Source organism: Chroicocephalus ridibundus, chromosome 2 (genome assembly GCF_963924245.1).
Source record: "Chroicocephalus ridibundus chromosome 2, bChrRid1.1, whole genome shotgun sequence".
NCBI classification, from domain to species: domain Eukaryota; kingdom Metazoa; phylum Chordata; class Aves; order Charadriiformes; family Laridae; genus Chroicocephalus; species Chroicocephalus ridibundus.
In genome coordinates, this window is record NC_086285.1 from 90,522,398 (window position 1) to 90,540,308 (window position 17,911).

General features: G+C 37.7%; 1 protein-coding gene across 4 annotated transcripts in view; it reads left to right on the forward strand.

Moving 5' to 3' along the window:
- CTNND2 (catenin delta 2) overlaps nt 1–17,911 on the forward strand; it is a 680,238-nt gene that overhangs the window by 253,002 nt on the left and 409,325 nt on the right. For all 4 annotated transcript variants that reach the window (XM_063326147.1, XM_063326148.1, XM_063326150.1 and 1 more), the window contains one exon: nt 4,274–4,386. In XM_063326147.1, coding sequence (XP_063182217.1) covers nt 4,274–4,386 — 113 coding nt within the window. The remainder of the gene's footprint in view (nt 1–4,273; nt 4,387–17,911) is intronic.

A 17,911-nucleotide genomic window follows, 5' to 3' on the forward strand; every position in this document is an offset into this window, starting at 1 on the left:
GCCAATGTTGTACATTTCTACAGCCTATATACTTTTGGGATGCTCCTATGAAAGACTACAGTCCAGGAGATGATTTGTTTGTTTGTATAGCTGTAATCAGGCTTTCTCCATTCATCTCACCAGGGATTCCCAGCCTTAGCTCAGTGCTGTTATTTGTCTGTATTTGAAGATTCAAATGATCGCCAGTGCACCAATTTCTCTTTGTATAGCATATTTACAGTCAAAAGCTAAACACTTTTCCTCTTTTAATATTATGACCTTAAGATTCATGTGAATTCAATAAATCTGCAAGGCTATTCAGCCTAAATTTAGATAGATCCTTTTTTTGTATCAGCTGCTTTTTACTATCTCTGCTGATTTTGCTGTGTCTTTTGCTCAGCATCAATACACATCTGTCTATGAAAGGACTGAAGCATAACTTTAAGATTGTAAAGGACAGAGATCAGCTCTGAATATCAGCCAAATTTCTTTTGATCTGGTTTACCCCTCCCAACATTCAAACGGGTCAGTACAGACCACGCAGCAGATACAAAGCATAAAAATAACCAAATAGCCTCTTACTTGGTGTGCCCTGAGCTCAAGAGTTCATAACCTGTCCGAAAGCTGTGAAGATTTCTATCAATCAGGCTTATTCAGTTCCTGGACCACTGTGAAATGTATGACCTTACTCAAGTCTTATTTAATGCTTGAAGTTTTGGTGTCTGCAGAGGGTAGATAAAATATAAATCTCGTACTGAAAAGGCAAGTATGTCCAATTGCCTTCTATGGAATAATGAATATTTTTTACAAAAGAACTCAAGGTAGTGAACAAATACCACTTTTAAATATAAATGGCTTCAGACCCTGGCAGATACATACTCTTTTTATCATGTCAAAACAATTTGATAAAGTTATGAGGAAGTTCCTCCCTTTCCAAGCTGCTCTCTTGGGTGATTTCTCTGGATGGCTCTCATTGTTATTTCTAACCTTTCTGTTGGCTTCCCCCTCCCGCACCCTGTCTGGTGCTAAGTGCTGAGGACTACCAGATTCGTCACTTCAGCTTTGCAGTGCCTTTGCATGTGCGTTTGCTTTGGCATCATCGCCCTTTGTAGCACAGCCCATGAAGCTGCACTTGACGTGGCTTTACTTAAATTAAGCTTGATGTTTCAATGTATTTTCTGCTGTTCTTCATTCTGCAATTGTCTTGACAAGATTTGCATAATCAGTGGGTCAGAATTTGGTTTTAATTTTGATGTTCTGATTAGCTTGATTCGTATAAATAATAGAAGGCTGTGAAGATCACACAACATGGCATGAACTGGTGAAAATGACTGTAAACAGAACAAATAAGACAAATGATGGAGTCCGGTTCAGTAGTTATTTTTATAAAATGTGAGCAAATACTATTTCTAGTTTCTGTCTTCTTGCCCTGTGACAGCTGCTTGAAATCTAAACATATGGATTTATTCAAATATTAGTCACTCTTGCTGCTTCCCTAACAAAGAGAAGGAAGCTTATTAATTTGTTTTCTGCCAGGGATTCTTGATACAGAGGGATAGTCTCTCTACTTGAATTCTGCTTTTCTTCTTTCATTCACAAGGCAACCCTGTGGACCAGCACCTTTGCCATCACACAAGAGAATACCTAACACAGTTGTTTGGTAAATTTAGCGTAGAGGATAATTCTGAGGTAATAATTGTTTGGCTCTGCCCTTTCACATATCCCACCTCCTGACCTTTCATCTCCTTCCTTCCATCCCTAACTTCTGATGACACCTGACAGAAGACAATCAAGTGAGAAATAGCAGGAATTAAGTCAAGCTAGTAATGACGTTACTGTTCACCTATTGTAGCCATTTTCATGCATTAAAAACACAAGATTATTTTTTTTCTTCAGTGATCCAGCACATCTCTGCTTCCAACTTGAGGAGGAACAGTCCCACAACTGTCCTTTTCCAGTCATCTCTACAGGGCAGGACTTAAATAACGTGGGCAGTGAAACCAGGAGACATTAATTTCTACATCTTAAGAAAGGGCAGAGTTTCCTCAATAAGGGACCAATTATTGAGAGAGACACAGAGAGAGAGGGGCTGCTTAAACTGATCATTTTAGGGCATTTGCTAGAGTAGCAATTTGTATTGTAGGACTGAAAGAGATTAGTGGAGGGTGAGTCATGAAGTGTGCTAGGAAATGAAAGAAAGATGCAATGCAGAAGAGAACAGAAAGAAGTAGGAAAGAAAGACAAATGACAGAGTCAAGAGAAGAAAAGTATATTTTGGAGACTAGAATCATAAGCAGGAGTGTTCAGGAGTGTTCAAGCATGCTAGCGTAGCAAATACTACACCACTTTGATTTTACGTTCTTCAAAACTTTAGTAATATTTCTGTTACAGTCCTTTCTGCAGTAAGGGCATTATTTTATGCAAACAAGGCCAGGATCTGAATAATAACTCTTGGAAAGTTGATCAACGGTCTCTTCAGCTTTTCAGACAATTGATTCTGCTAGGTGAGAGACGAATGCTCTGTGAAGTAGGCATATCTGAAATAAGTGATTATTATTAGGTGATTTTTAATAGTCCTATCTACAAACAACAGTGAAAAAGACATTTCTGAGTGCTACAAAAACGTGCAGAGAATATCATTAACTATGATTACTAATGCAATATTAACATTCAGTGAGCAGTGATGTTTTGTGCTTTACATCAGTCTGACTCTTGGTGGTATTCCTGTGCTCCGGATAGTCTTGCTTGGAATAACGAATACAGAATTAGGTAGGCTTTGTCAAATAGTCAGTGCCTACTGAAGTGTACACCGGCTATCTTGTGCTGTACTTAACCTGCTTGGACTTCGCGCCCCGTACTCGTAGTGCAGGACAGAAGGTATTCCATGCAAGTAATGAGAGAAACAAAGGGGAATGATCCAGGTGAATTAGGTAGAACAACCACCAGCTGCCTTCCACTGTGGTTATGGTTTGCCTCATTTCAGAGATCTAAAAGTTTAATGCCTCCATTTGCCCTTGGCTTCTTGGTCAGAAGTTTTAGGTAGCAGATAGGACAAACGCTTTTGAATTCTTCTTTCTACTCCTGCCATTTCTTCCTTTCTCTCAAATACTGAGTTCTTCAGTTGTACTTGGTGGACATAAGTCTCAACCCAAGTAATTTCCAGTACTGTTTTTCTGTAAGGCAAGGCATTGCTGGGGAGTTACTCAAGGGACTCTCTCCCATACCTCTGCATTATGGGGAGGTCTTTTTTTGAAAGGGAAGTGGGAGAAAGAGATGGAAGAGGGTGCATTTGTGTCGATACAGGAATAATTTAACAAGTGGATTCTCAAAATATTTCTCCTTCAGCCTTCAACAAACCCAAAGAAAAGGGGCGAGAGAGCTTTTCTATTAACTTGTGAAAATGACTCAATGTAACTGACCAAAATGAAAGGGCAGCAACATTTGGCAAACTTACAACAAACATCATTCCCTAAAAGTGTTTCGATTTAGTAGTTGATAGAACTACTGCTACCATATGTGGGAAATGGAGGTTTTTAAGGAATAGTGGGGATTTTACTTCTATCGGTTTTGCATCTTTTTTTTTTTCTTTTAATTAAATAATCTCTTGTGTATAAAAACAAAAACTCTTTAGAAGTACATTTATAAGCTCTGTGGATAAATCTTATCTGATGGGGCTGGTTCGGCTTCCTGTACAGAACAAAAGGAAATACATTCAATTAATGGTAGGATTTTTAACATGGCTTTTGTCCAAAACTACTTGAGTTTCCCTTCTGCACATCATTAAATGCAGAAATTAAACTGCATTCAGTACATAACAACATACCTCCAATTTAGTTTATTTCACTAGTGTGTACTGTGATGGTTGTCTTTTTGAGTACAAAAGCTTTTGTCAACCCATGATTATCTGCAGAACTTTGCATCTTTTTTTAAGTAACACAGATTCTCATTTGTGGCCATACTTAGATCAGCTTTTTAAGAACACATTTGTGTGCTGCTAAGGGGTGTGCATGAACTATGAATGATTCTGGCGAAGGCCTAAGTTGTTTAATGTATTTGGAAATTCCATTCCTGATAAACCAGCTCATTCTACGACATATATCATTAGAGTGAATGAAGGAATGAGTAGGTGTTGCCACAAAAATTTGGACTGCAAATGTGTTTAAAAAGAAAAAAAAAAAAGCTTTCCTATAAGGTATTATATTAACAGTTCTTGCACAAGTTATAATTTTATGTACTGAAATTCCTTCTTAATCTCAAGAGAAGTCAAACCAAATGGTTTCATTTATTTTTTCAGGAACTGCAGTTTGAGCGACTGACTCGAGAACTTGAGGCTGAGCGTCAAATTGTAGCTAGCCAGCTGGAGAGATGTAAGCTTGGATCAGAAACTGGAAGCATGAGCAGCATTAGGTAATGTACGAATTGTTAATTTCTTTGTACTGTAATGCATTTTGTTGCTGTTACGAATTACCACTGAGAACAAGATTGATGATGCTCTTGTAAAAAAATTATATGCTAGGGAGCGTGAGATTTTAGTAGAGCTTTTAAAAAGCAGATCAAAATACAAATTTTCAAAAAGAGGCTTAATTTCATGCAGTTTGGTATCTGATTTGTCCAGTGACAAAACAGTAGTCACATTTGGAATTCAGTGATTTGCTGTAGTCTGAATGGATTAATAGCAAAACTCCTGTTTCTGCTACCAATACAGCTGTAATGTTCAGCCAGAGCTTTTTAGCTTCATATTTGCAGAGATGTATTGATAAGTTTTGTGAACCTGTTTTATCATAATTTCATCATTCAAGGTATTAAAAGCTTTAGAGATTACTTAAAGCTGCTGACCTGACACCAAAATGTAATGATAAGATATGACTCACTCTCTGTTTTTTAAACATTGGCTTTCTTCAATATAAGAAATTGTTCTGGTATGTTGTTTGGATGACGGCAAGATTGTTTAAGAAACTGTAAGAAAATGAAGCTGATCTTTTGGTCAGTTTGGTGTGAGTAAAGATTTTGTAGTTTTGAGCTCCTTGATACTAGTTTATTTGTTCTCTCAGGTGAACCTAATAAATGACAGGTGATAGGACTTGAGTTTAAAGGATAAAAAAAAAGTTGCATAGGTATATCTTTTGTTTTTATCGGTGGAAGTATTACGTGTGATATATTTTGAATACTTAAGTATGGTATTCCAAGTTTAGTGCCAAGTTTTGTGTCATCCTAGTAGAAAAGCTACAAAAAATACCTATCACTACCAGAAGAAACTCTTCCTCAGTTTAAGCACTTCAGGCTACACTTCAATCAAATAAGTGATTGTTTTCCATGACAAGTGGGAAATAATTATTCAGTATAATGCCAAAGATGCAACAAAAATATTGAATGTAACGGTTCAATTAAAATGGCAGAAGTCAGAAGACTTTTTTTCACTAATTCAGCAGAAACTGTAAATGAAGTTGACTTAAATATAAACATTCTTAATAAATCAAGTGAGAACTAACTCCCGAAGATAGAATCTTACTTTAGTCTATATAATCTTCCCCACCAACCAGATTTATATTAACATTAGAGAAACTGTACTACTTAGAATTATTTAAGCACAGAGTAGGTAATATTTGGCAATACAGTACAGTACTATATTTGCACCTTAAGTGCACTCCTCCAGCATTTTAAATTTTAAGTATGGTATGACTGCATTTCAAAAAAGCTATCATCTGAACTGTGTTTGAATAATACTGAGCTATGTTTGAATAATACTATTATTTTAGGATTATTCCAGCCAATGACATGGAGGTTGGGAAATTTCTCAGTTGGAAGGAAATGTTTTCTTGGTGAACTTCTTTTCCTGTTGCTAAAGTTATATTATACTTTTGAGTCATCAGTGGTATCAAGGTCACTTAGCTGTTTCTTAAGAGACTACAGTTCTTTGAGAAGTTTAAAATTTTGACTACTTATCTCTCTGTGGAATAAACTAGTGCCTAGAATAACTGAGGAGACTTCATGCAACTTTTTGACATCTGTAGTTTGCCCTAGAAATATTTTATATGTAAGAGTTTAAAATCTATAGTGTTTCAACTAAAAACTGTTTTAGTATTTCTTAGACATACTTGAAATACTGTTGTCCAGAAAATAACATTGAAAGCTTACAATTAGATAGTTGTTCTTAGACTTGGCAAGTGATTTAAAGAAGAAATCAGTAACATCTAATATTGTTTGTGTTGTGTTGTTGTTTCTCCCATGCATGTTAAGTGAACTTCAATTTTCTATTAGTTACAAAAATTCTAAATCGTTATGGGAGTGAGTAGAACTAGCACAAATATTAAGTGAAGTTCACTACCAGTCTGACTGCTGTGATGAGTTTCCAGTGCTCAATCAGATTTGGGAATGTTCTTTTGACATGGTATAGTGAGACAAAGACCTGGAAGATAAAGAATTATATAGTGGAATAATAACGTGTTAAGAAAAAAAGTGTCTAACTTCTTATACTACTTTGGAGTCTGTGGGGGCAGAAGAGGCTTGCTTAAAAATAATTTTTTTCATAGATGTGACCCCCTGTGAAGCTAAGCTTTTTAGACTTACCTCCTTTAAAACAAGGTGATGAATAATTTCATGGCAAATAGTAAATGCTTTAAAAAAATCAGTTTCTTAGTGATGCAGGGTAATTTGAAGATTTTGCCCTCTTTATTTTATTCAGCTACTGAATAATTAATTGTTTTAATCATGGTTTTCTGGCGGAACACAAATTAAAATCAGAACTCTTAGGTGTTATTACTAAGCTTTTATTGGTAACGAGTTTTTTAAAACAATCTTTAAATCAATTGCATTTATTTTAAATACTGTCATTATTCAAAGTGAAATGCTACCTGTAAGTCTCCAGTGGAAGTGAATATACATCCTTCAGTGATGTCACCGTTGTCTGATGACACCTAAGTTTATTATTCAAATGCTTTTCCTTATCAAGGAATAATCAAACTGGACTAATTGTAATCAGCATATTTTAATATTGGGAAGTTAGATTATTTCTTTTTTTGCCACTTGAAAATAATTCTAAAAGGAATTTTTCTTGTTGACGTTTGTTACCTATGTCTGTTAGTACCCAAGTATCTAAAACTAGTACAATGGAGCAGCTATCCATATTTGCAATTTTAGTCAGGCTGAAACAGCTTACAGTGATGTTTTCTGCCATACCTTCGTCTAACATCTTAAAACAACTGCAAATATACGTAACTAGTGCTTACAGTGCCTTTCATTTTGGAGATACCGGGAAAATTGTTCTCGGCTTTACCTCCTTGGGACTGTAGTTTCATGGAGTCTTCCTACATGTCTTAAGATTGTGCCCTTGAAACCAAGTTTTTAGGAACATGCTAAAGGGCTGTTATTCCTGGCTTTAATTTTGCTTTCTGTACTCCTCCTGCATATTTGATGCGTGGCCCAGACGCTGTGTATCCAGCTGTACTGTGAAGCTCCACGTGGCTCGACTTTCAGTCCTTAAGGACTTGCTATATAACTTTTTCTTGTCACAGAAATTGGTATCCGGAAAGTAGCGTGAGGTGAATTTGCACAGCACAACGCAACTCGGCACAGAATTATGCAGCCTGGATCCATGACAGGAATTGCTGTATTTTACGCTAGTATAGGTCCATAGCTAGCCTGGTGAGAGGCAGGTCTAACTAGCCGGGAAGGAATCTGGGATTCATAGTTTCTGAGATACAAAATGATATCTCTCTACGTTTGCCTGTAGATGTGTCAGTTTGCTCAGAAGAGATTGGATTAGCCAGAGCTGACTGCTCTATCCAAAGCCCTGATTGCAACAAGTCTTGCTCAATTGAAGGGACACAAATGCTCAGTTTGTCCATGGAACTCTTTGCTGACCTCGAAGGAATTGATTTTGGGCTTGCGAGGAAACACCACAGCTTTAATAGCGGTCAGCGTTTCTGTGCCGGCCTATCTCAGAGCTAGGTTCCATCAGAATACCCAAAGTAAATTTTCCTTGTCGTATTTTTGATCGGTAGTCATTTTTTAGAGGGTTAGGGGGACTATGCTCGCTAGGAATTGTACCAAAAGGACTTGAGTGTCTTCTCTTCAGAAACAAGTTCTTGGCTGTGAATAAAAGGGGGAATCAGTGGCTTCTGATAAAGCTGAATGAAATGCTCAGACCATGAAGCAGGACAAAACTTAGGGAACTGTTCCATGCCACAGTGTTTCCACATTGGCAAGCTCTGAGCAGTTCATTACTCAGCCTGATGAGTATTAAAATTTCATCGCGCATTGTATGAGGAGCCTAGTCGTGTTCTGTACTGCTCCATCCCTCTGGCTGAGCTGCTTATTGCTTCTGCGCCAGATCCATCAGTCTGTCACTCCTGTCTGTACGGAGGACAATTAGTTGCCTGCATATCTTTGAGGTGTTCAGTCTCGGGTAATTTTAAGCACATATTAATGTATTTCGAATTTATGAGTTTCCCGTGACCCCGTCATGTAGTTCCTCAAAACAGAAGCTGATGAAAGAGAGGGTGTTTTTTTTTTTTTCCCCTTCCAGAGATGAAAACAAAATCTCCAAGACATTTTGAAGACTCAGCTACATGTTTTCACGTTTTCTTTTGAAAAAATTCAGGCAAAATAGTGCCACAGAATGAAAAGACTGAACAAGCAAGAACACAGATTGCATGCATAGACATGTGACATATATGGAAGCTGTGTCTTCGCACAAACAACCAACCTTTAGACTTCATTGAAGAACTGTACTTACTTGTTAGTAAATCCTTAAAACTTTAAAATAAATTTCTGTTTCACATTTTTTATCACTGTTTTATGTGAGCAAGTTCGGTTTATTTTTTTTTAAGTTATTTTTTACTGATTGAACTCAGGAATGTAGCTCAAGCGTAGCCTACTCTTCTTCTTTGAACCTATAGTTTGCAAATTGGTCAGGCAGTAGAATTTTTCTCAACTGAATTTCAGCCTCCCACTGAAATTAGTAAAAGTGATTTGCCGTTTGCAAATTTTCCTGAAAAGAGTGATATTTGTGCATGAGTGTCCTAAGCAACATATTAAAGTTTCTGTATTTTACAGGTAGCAAAAATATAATCTAATTTACTGGATTGCATGGAAAGCTTACCTGCTTTCTGTATTCTTTCTTCAGTGTAGTTATCTCTTGGAGACGCATATGTTATTCATACTTTATGAATGGGGAAACTGATCTTTTCCTTAGGAGGATACAATTTTTTCACATTCCCTGAAAAAACATCCAGTGAGTCTAACTGATAAACCTGTAAGGTCCTTCGTTTCAAGAACATTCAAGAGAGAGCTGAAATGTGCTCTGTCATAGGGAGACAATTTCCACTGCGTTGGTCAAATAAATAAAACTGCAGTTATAAAGTTTTCCTGTACAGCTGTGGGTGTTAGATCTAATTTAGGCTACTTATTATAGAAGTATATGTCTTTGTAAATATTTAATATTAGGGGTTGATAAATCCAGTAGTCCAGTAGAAGCAAAGCTGCCACAGGCTAGATCTGCACAGGCTGGAGAAATGGGATGAGTGGAACTTTGTGAATTTGAAATTTATAAATGAAAGCAAATGCATATTCCTGCAGCTAGGATGTGCAACACACGTGACAACACAGCCGGGGGCTGTCTAGATAGAACAGCTTTACAGAAAAAGACCGGCAGGACCTCTTCAACAACAAACTGCACGTGATTCAGCAGCGTGTCCTTGCAGCAAAGGAGGCCAGCTACACCCTGGGCTGCGGTAGCAGAAGTGTAGTCAGCAGATTGATTCAGTCAGCAAGTGAATCCTCCCTTATATTTGGAACTCGTGAGGCTACATCTCAAGTACCGTAACCAGTTTTGGGCTCCCCAGCACGAGAAAGACATGAGCATGCTGGAGCAAGTCCGGTGCAGGGCTGCCAAGAAGGCTTGAGGCTAGAGCACATGGCATACGAGATGAGGCTGAGGGAACAAGGGGTTTTAGCCTTCAGAAGAGAAGGATCAGGAGGGGTCTTTCTTCTGTCTACAGTAGGTAATGGGAGGATGTAGAAAAGACAGGGTGAGACTCTTCTCAGAGGTGCATTGTGGTAGAATGAGAGGTGACAGGCACAAATTGGAACGTGGAAAATTCTGATCAAGTTTCCATCCTTGGAGATACTAAAAACATGACTGTTACAAGGCCCTGAACAACCCGATCTAGTTGGACCTGCTTTGAGCTGGGGTTAGACTAGGTGATGTCCAGGGTCTCTTTCCACCTAAGTTTTTGCTGTGCTTTTTATTATCATTTCCACATAAATACTAGGAAAATAGTTGTATTAGAATTCTATGTATTTTTTGGCATCAAATTCTTCAGGTATTTCAGGCAAAACACTCTCTAATCTAAACTAATGAATACGTGGTTTGCTTTTGCCTGTGAATGTAGGTATTAAAAAAACGAAGTTGAAAAATGTATTATTAGTGTGGACTCCGAGCCAAAAGACATGTTTCTATTATGTTATGAGAGCAGAACAGTTGTTTGTGTGCAAAGAGTTTGGTCAACAGTCACATTTAGGAAATAATGCAACTTTCAACTAAAATTTATACACCATCATTATTGGAAAACTGTTTTGCCTGCATTGTGGTTCTTCATCAACTCAGCATGTTATCAGTTAAACGTCTTAAACTTTTTAACATTGCTTTGGTTACAGTGATGTCTCCAAGGGGTACTGGGAAGCTTCTAAATTTCTAACAAAAATTAAAAAAACCTTTTATTCAAATATAAATTAGAAAGTTAATTTTTAAAAAGAAAAAAAAAATGCACAGCTGTTATTTCAGAGCAGAAATAAAAAGGATCAATATTTTATCATTACTTATGAAAATGTAGTAGTATAATTTTTGCACTTGCTTTTTTAAACATAAATCAACAGCATGATATTAATAGTTACTACATTCAAGAAATGTAGTCAGATTTTTAAAAGTGATGTTCTTTAAGATGATTGGCATTTCACCAGTGGACAGAAAAGATTTTGGCTAAACTTTTGACAGCAAATGCTGTAGGTCAGAACTTCATCTCGTTCTGGAACGTATGTTTGCTCAGTAGTTCAGAAACTGGATAAGCTTAAAGTTTTGTCACACGCTGTTGCTCATCTTCATTGTGGATTGTGTGAAGCTTAACAAGTCATGCTTGGATGAACTTTTGTCAACTGAATTAATCAAAAAGTTTATCTGAAAAAAAAATGGCAATAAAAGTAGGCAGGTTTTTTAAAATGTGAGTTTCTGAAAACACTCCTCACAACTTCTACAAGTTTCTACAAATTCTACCAAGTTGTGGTAAGACAGCATTTTGTGTTTTTTTTTGTTATTTTTTTCACTTTATGTCACAATGATTTTATGTTGCTATAAGTGACCAGGGCAGGTGGAACCCTTTATAAAGATGCAGAGGTTGCTCCACTCTTGAAGAGCAACTGAACTTAGTCAAGAAGGGAAGATGTCAGAAAATTCAGGGTACAGAAGGAATTGCAATCACAAGCAGGAACCTCCAGTTTGTGTACAGACCATCAAGGTATATGAGTTCATACACAGTCTGCAGTGAACGTTAGGGAGCAGCCAGCCAAACTGCAGAGTAATGGAATGAAATTGCTAAGGGCGAAGTGCGACTGTGTAGACTTGAGTCAACTCAAAACATTCTTCAGTTGGCTGAGACCAAGTGACAAAGCAAGGACCCAGGTGTGAAGACACGTGGGCTAAAGAGTGGGGTGTATAAACCTTTAGTTGTCTGGAGGAGAGGGTGTGGGGGGTTTTTCTGAGATTTTTTTTTTAAATAAATGTTAAGTTTTTATTTTCTACTCTAATAAAAGTTGTGTGGGGAAAATGGGAATTCAGTAGAAGCCTTTCATTTGTCTTTATGGAAGGTCTATGTACATCTATCCCAACATTCTGACTAGTTTGGGATCCTATAGCAATTCAGAAATCTTTAACATTTTAAGGGCAGAGTATCTTCACAGGTGATTTCCGTCTTCAGTTTTGTGAATATATGACAAAAAAGAAAAATTCTTTTCCTTAATATTTTACTTGCTCTTTTGCAGTGAAGAACATCTTAAAATGGTTTCCCTTAGTGAAAAGGAGGTTAACAAGTCGTCCCCCCCAACTCCATAATAAACATGCTATCTTCCAGTCATCAAATTTCACTGTAGATCTTAGTGTTTAACAGGAACAGCTGAGAGCAGAAGAAATGTAAATACAGCATATATAATTTCCCTCTTTCTCAGAAGTGTTATGCAGAATCCATGAAAAGCAGTGTTAGTAAATGTGAAGAATAATTCACTTTGCAGAAGTAGATAAGCTGAGTCAAATGAGAAATCAAAGAAAGGGGACCTTTTTTTTATTTATTTTATTTTTGTTCATTCATACCTCATCAGCTCATAGCTGTGTCTGCATTAGCAGGAATGCAGCACAATTCTTGTAGCTCAGCAGACGGAAGCACGTGATTCTGAGAACACAGCATCCGTATCATAAGAGTTTTGAGAGGATTTATAACAGACTTCAGTTTCACCCTATGGATTGGCCTGCCGTTAGTTGTTGAAGTAAAGCTGGGGTCCGTGAGAGCCTTTTCCAGGTTAGTTTCTGCAAACTATTCAGTTGGTGTGCCATGAGACTACTTCATGATGCAAACTGAAGCTTGGTGAGGTTTGCTTCAAAGATGCACTGTTACTTTGAAGGACAGTGCTAATGTCATTGGAACTGATACTAAACATCATTGTCCCTTAGAATGCCTCAGTCTGTGGGGAACAGAAGGAAAATGTTGTGCTGGACCCGTTGATATTAATTTGTGTCACTTGATTCAAGTCTTTACTGCGTCTTATTTGACGGCAGTTCCATTTAAAAAGCCCTGAACAGGTACAAAATTAATGTTGGGTCTTGAGTAGGAAAACTAAGATGAAAAGTGGGCCATGCATACAGTGTTGTTTTGGGGCAACTCAAATCTGTCTACGTTGATGGGGAATTTTTTTCAAGACCAAACATGGTACTATCTGATATATTTTCAGATCTTGTATAAAGCTTTTCATGCATTACTGGGCTTGTGGTAAAATGGAGTATCCTGGTAAAAACATCCTGTAGGTTTCAAGGTAGTAGAGAGAAAAACCCCACTGTTCTTTACAAGGAAGTCAGCTCTCTTCTTGCGTAGTCATGTATCTTTGGTTATAATGCTACTAAGCCAGCATGAGAATGAAATGAGCTGAAAGGAAACGTTGGATTAGATCAAAATGGTGGGAAAATGTATAAGTGTTTGTTATACCACAATGTTTTCATTGAAGTCTTTGCATTATTTGAGTTCTTTGCTATCAGTAAAAGGTATAAATTAAAAAAAAATGCCTTAAAAAACCATCCCAAACAACAACAACAACAAACCGGGGGGATTTTCTTAGAAAAAGCTGAAGAGATGGTATTTTTGTTACATTCAAAATCCTTAAGGACTTCATTTGGGTAACCTTGGAAGAAACTGAAGCAACCTTTGTCCAACCACAACTAAGAATGAACAATGTGGTTTGAATACTTGGCTGCTTTATTTACTGTGTCAGTTTTCAGTTTATAGCTTTGCTAAGTCATTCAGAGATTCTCCTCCCCCACACCATTCATCTTCTCCAAAAATCTACTTACCTATCAATAGTTGGTGACTTCCTAGGTGTTGGATTGCTAGCTGATGGATGATGATCACTGTGCTAACGTGTGTCTGCTAAGTAATAGCTGGAACCCAGCACTTCTGAAATCAGAGTACTAATTTACGTGCCTAAGCACAGTATTTAGGCACTTCTGAAATCTTTGCTTAGAAATAAGAGTTTTGTGAAACACATAAGTTGTCAGGAAGTTGAATGGCCAGATTCTGCTTGTTGTGACAACTGTTGCACTGTATCAAGCCTAATTTCCTACACCAGTTTGACATCAATAGTTGATGTTGCTGGCTTCATGTGTACTACCAAATGTAAGAGTGTTCAGGTTGGAAAATGTGTTTTACAAGTAAGAGAAAGTGATCGGGCAAATGCTGCAGTTAGTATTTTCAGTACTCCTGTTTCACCTTGTACTTCCTACCTCTTGACCTTTTGGCTATGAGATATAAAGACCTGAAAGGTGATGGACTCTGTATCCTGTTAGACTTGTTCAATAAATTAGTTTAAGATCGCTACCAAAAAAGGAAGATTTGAAGAAAATGTTCATTATAGGAAATAAGTTGTGTTTGGAACGGTTGGTACAATTCACATTAATAATGTGATTAGTTAATTATGTTGTACAGATAGACAGTTTATTGGATTAAAACATCAGACTTGTGATCTGGTCATTCAGAGCAACCTGATATAAGATTAAGTTTGAGCCTGTCGGTACGCACAGTTTGAAAGTCCAGTATTTAGGGAATCAGTTAAAAAAAAACACTGAGAGAAGCTGTTGGTACAAAAGCAAGAAAATGAAGTAAAATGTTGCACAACTTTTTTGTATTTCCATTAATATAACATTTGTGGGGGCTTTGTGCTGGCTCTCCATAATGAGGCACATCAAGAAAACAGATTAGTCCTGTTGATCCTCTACAGGGAACTAACTGGTTTCACAGTTTTGCAGCACATAAGCTTCTGTTGCTGAAAGGCAGATTTCCAGCAAATGTCCAAGCAATCAGATCTGGTGTGATTTTCTTTTCTACAATACATCCATATCCTTTACAATAGTATCATAGGTTGTATCATTCCATGATAGATACGTCTCTGAAGGCACCAACTCCAACAAGACTTCTACAACACCCCCTCCACAGATGCTCTCCCTCTTGTTCTGCTTTCCAAGTACCCTCCTGAGATATCACCTCCATGACAGCCGTAACACAGTAATGTTCAGCATTGCCAAACTCGTAACACTGGCATGTTTATGAAAATAAGGTATCAGATTTTATTTTAATCTCATCAAAGTTACTGCAGAGAAGCTGTGGCAATAAGGATATAGATATTTTTTTCTCTAGTGCCCTAAGAAAGGGTCTTACAGGCTGAAAGCCTTATCTGGGGCTGCCAGTTGTTACTTAGATTCTCTCGTATTTAGCTCAAGTCTTTCATTATTCTGTTTCACTAATACCAGGAAAAATTAAAAACAAACCCACAGAAAACCAGAATTACGACAACAGAAAAACTAGCAAATACTTTAAATACTAACATCTACTGATACATAAGCCAATGAAGACTGTCCTCCATAGTGTATTCTCTACCTTTGTGCACTTCTGGCACAATAGTAAGATATCTGACAACTCTTTCCAATTATTGCATTCCTAATTTAAATGTGTTCTTGCAAGCCTGACATTTGAATATTGCACTAATTTGAAATAAACATGAAAATACCGATCTTAGGAAATGTATCATCGTTAATGGAAAACTTGGTTATGTCTTACGGAGTGAGGTTCTGTGTTCAGACTATTTTTGACAAGCCATTTGTTGAAAAATTAGAGCAATACAGTTTACCATTAAGGACAGATAAGCACTGTAATAGATTGCCTAAGGAGATGGTAAAAAATATCGTTTGAAGCTTAAGGACATGTAGAATATCTATCAGGAATGGAACACAAGTGACAAGACTATTTCTCCGCAGCCCTTCTAGCTCTCCTTTTTATGATACCTTGCTGGGCTCTGCTTTAATAATTTGACAACATTCTTTTTGTCCCTATCCTTCCTTATCAGATGTTGAAATGGTTTTGGATAGGTTTGGAGGAAGACAAGACTGGGGATAATGCTGAGGGAAAGTGCTTTGCTATTACAAAGTGCTTGAATTCAGAGTGTTTGCAGAAAAGTTTGATAAAACTTGTCCAGGAAAGTTCATTTTTAGTGCTTACTGCTTGTCGGTCAGAGGTACTAGGTACTGTTTTTCTGATATCTTAGAAGTAGCTAGTTTACAGCTGGGAGTAAATCCTGTAACGTGGTGGCAGTATTTAATGGCCGTGAGCAATTGACATCAAACACTGAAACAGAAGTAAGGTATCCAAGGTGCTTCAAGGTGTCAGGTCTGAGGAATCATGAACAGAAACTGTAGTAGTGTCTGTCATTAAATGTTGACTGCTGCTTTGTATTAAACCAAGATTTCAGTTGTTCCTTATTTGCTAAGCTACACCTTCCAGGTTGAGTATTTCCTTCTCAAGATGCACATACTGAGGTTTTGAAGGGGATTTTAACTAATCATCATCATTGTTGTTGTTATGGATTTGCACCAAAAGGCCTGGCTATTTACAGAGGAGCTAAACATACTTTTGCACGGAGTTACAGAGATAAATCCCTATTTTTCTACAATGCTTGTTGCTGCCTACCTAATTTGGTGTACGATGGGGCAGAATGTTGGAGCTGGGAGGGCAATCTCTTCAGTATTATCCCATTCTTCCTTCCGTGTTGCCAGGGTGAGGAGGGGTCCTTCCAAGTCCAATGGCAAGAGGTCAAAAAGCAGGCATCCCAGTTACATGTGTGTATGGGAGGGAAAGTTGGGGAGGAGGGACTTCTTTTCAAAACATGGGTGAGGCTTCTGGAAGAACCCAGATTCAGTCTATAAAGATTTGCATTTAAAGGTCACACACAAGAATCAGAGGGCCTGAGAAATGAAGAGTGCGATGGAGCAGGATGAAGAAAATGAAACGGGGGCAGAGTCTAGAGAAGAGCAGGACACGAGGATAAGGCTGAGGAGTCAGAGAACCATATTATGCTCTGCTTACAGTTGGAGGACCACAGATGAAAGTTGAAAATATGCATTTATCCTGGCTACTCAGTCTGAGAAATCTAGGACTAATTGCTGAAAACAGGGATCTTGCTGGCTTCGTTTGTAAGTATTCATCACATCTCTGTGTTGGTTCCTGGTCTGGTTATTAGGATCCCTGCATATCTGAAAGGGTACACAGAGAAACGAGTAGCAGAGAATGCCTGACAAGGATTCGAATGAATCTTTACAACAACAGAATTAGGCAGCAGAAGTTGATACAATTCCACTGGATTGCCTTCAGCTATTATAAGCAGATAGCTATTTCTTTTCCTGATGCACATTTTGCAAGTTATGAAACTCCATTGGTCCTGTAGACAACAGCATCCCTCCACACAAACATGATTTATCCCTAGAGCAGTTTAGAAATGAAACGGTCATGAAACAGAAGTTGTATAACAATGCATTTGTATGAAGAGTAAGTCAAAATGCAGCTGAAGGCTTCCCAGAACTCCAGGCAACCTCCCCCCACCTTTTTTTTTGTTCTACAGATGAAGACAACAGCTTTGCTGTTCTTGAGGAAACAAATTCAGTTTTGTATTGAGTTGCAAAGAAATACTGTAATCAGGCATAGTATTTTCTCTCCCTTCACAACCCATACGTTCTTCTTCTCACTGTCTGAGCTTGTGTAGGTGACCTTGACTTCTGCCTTGAGCATCCTCTCTTTTGATACCTTTCTTCTTCATTGCCTAAATTTATATTCCACCTAACTCACCAAACACTGCCAAAATAAAGCCCTTAACTCCTGCTCTTGGCACTTCCTTGCTCTGGCAAGTCCTGATAACTTGCTGCCAAGTGCGGATATGGGAATAGTTGCTAATGTTACAGACTTGTCATCAGTCATAGCTTTCAAAAATGCACTCATCTCAACAATAGTAATTTCTGCTGTCACATCGAAAGTGCATTCTGTGTCTTGCTGCGATTTGTCTTGTTACAAAACCATTTTGTTGAATTTAGCTATAGTGTTTGATACAGGAAATTTAAGACTTGGCAATTCACTTTGAAAAGATTTGGGTTTGTTGGGGTTTTTTTTCTATGTTTTTTCCCTTACTTTAGAAATTAACAGTGCTATTACTCTTAATTATTAGGTAATCTCTCCTTGTCCATATGTGATAATTTGCACAGGAATTGGTCCTGATTTTCCTTTGTATTGTCTGTATACTTCTGAGGGACTGACATAAACATCTTAATGGTGTGGCGATGACTGACATCGTTCTGTAGCGG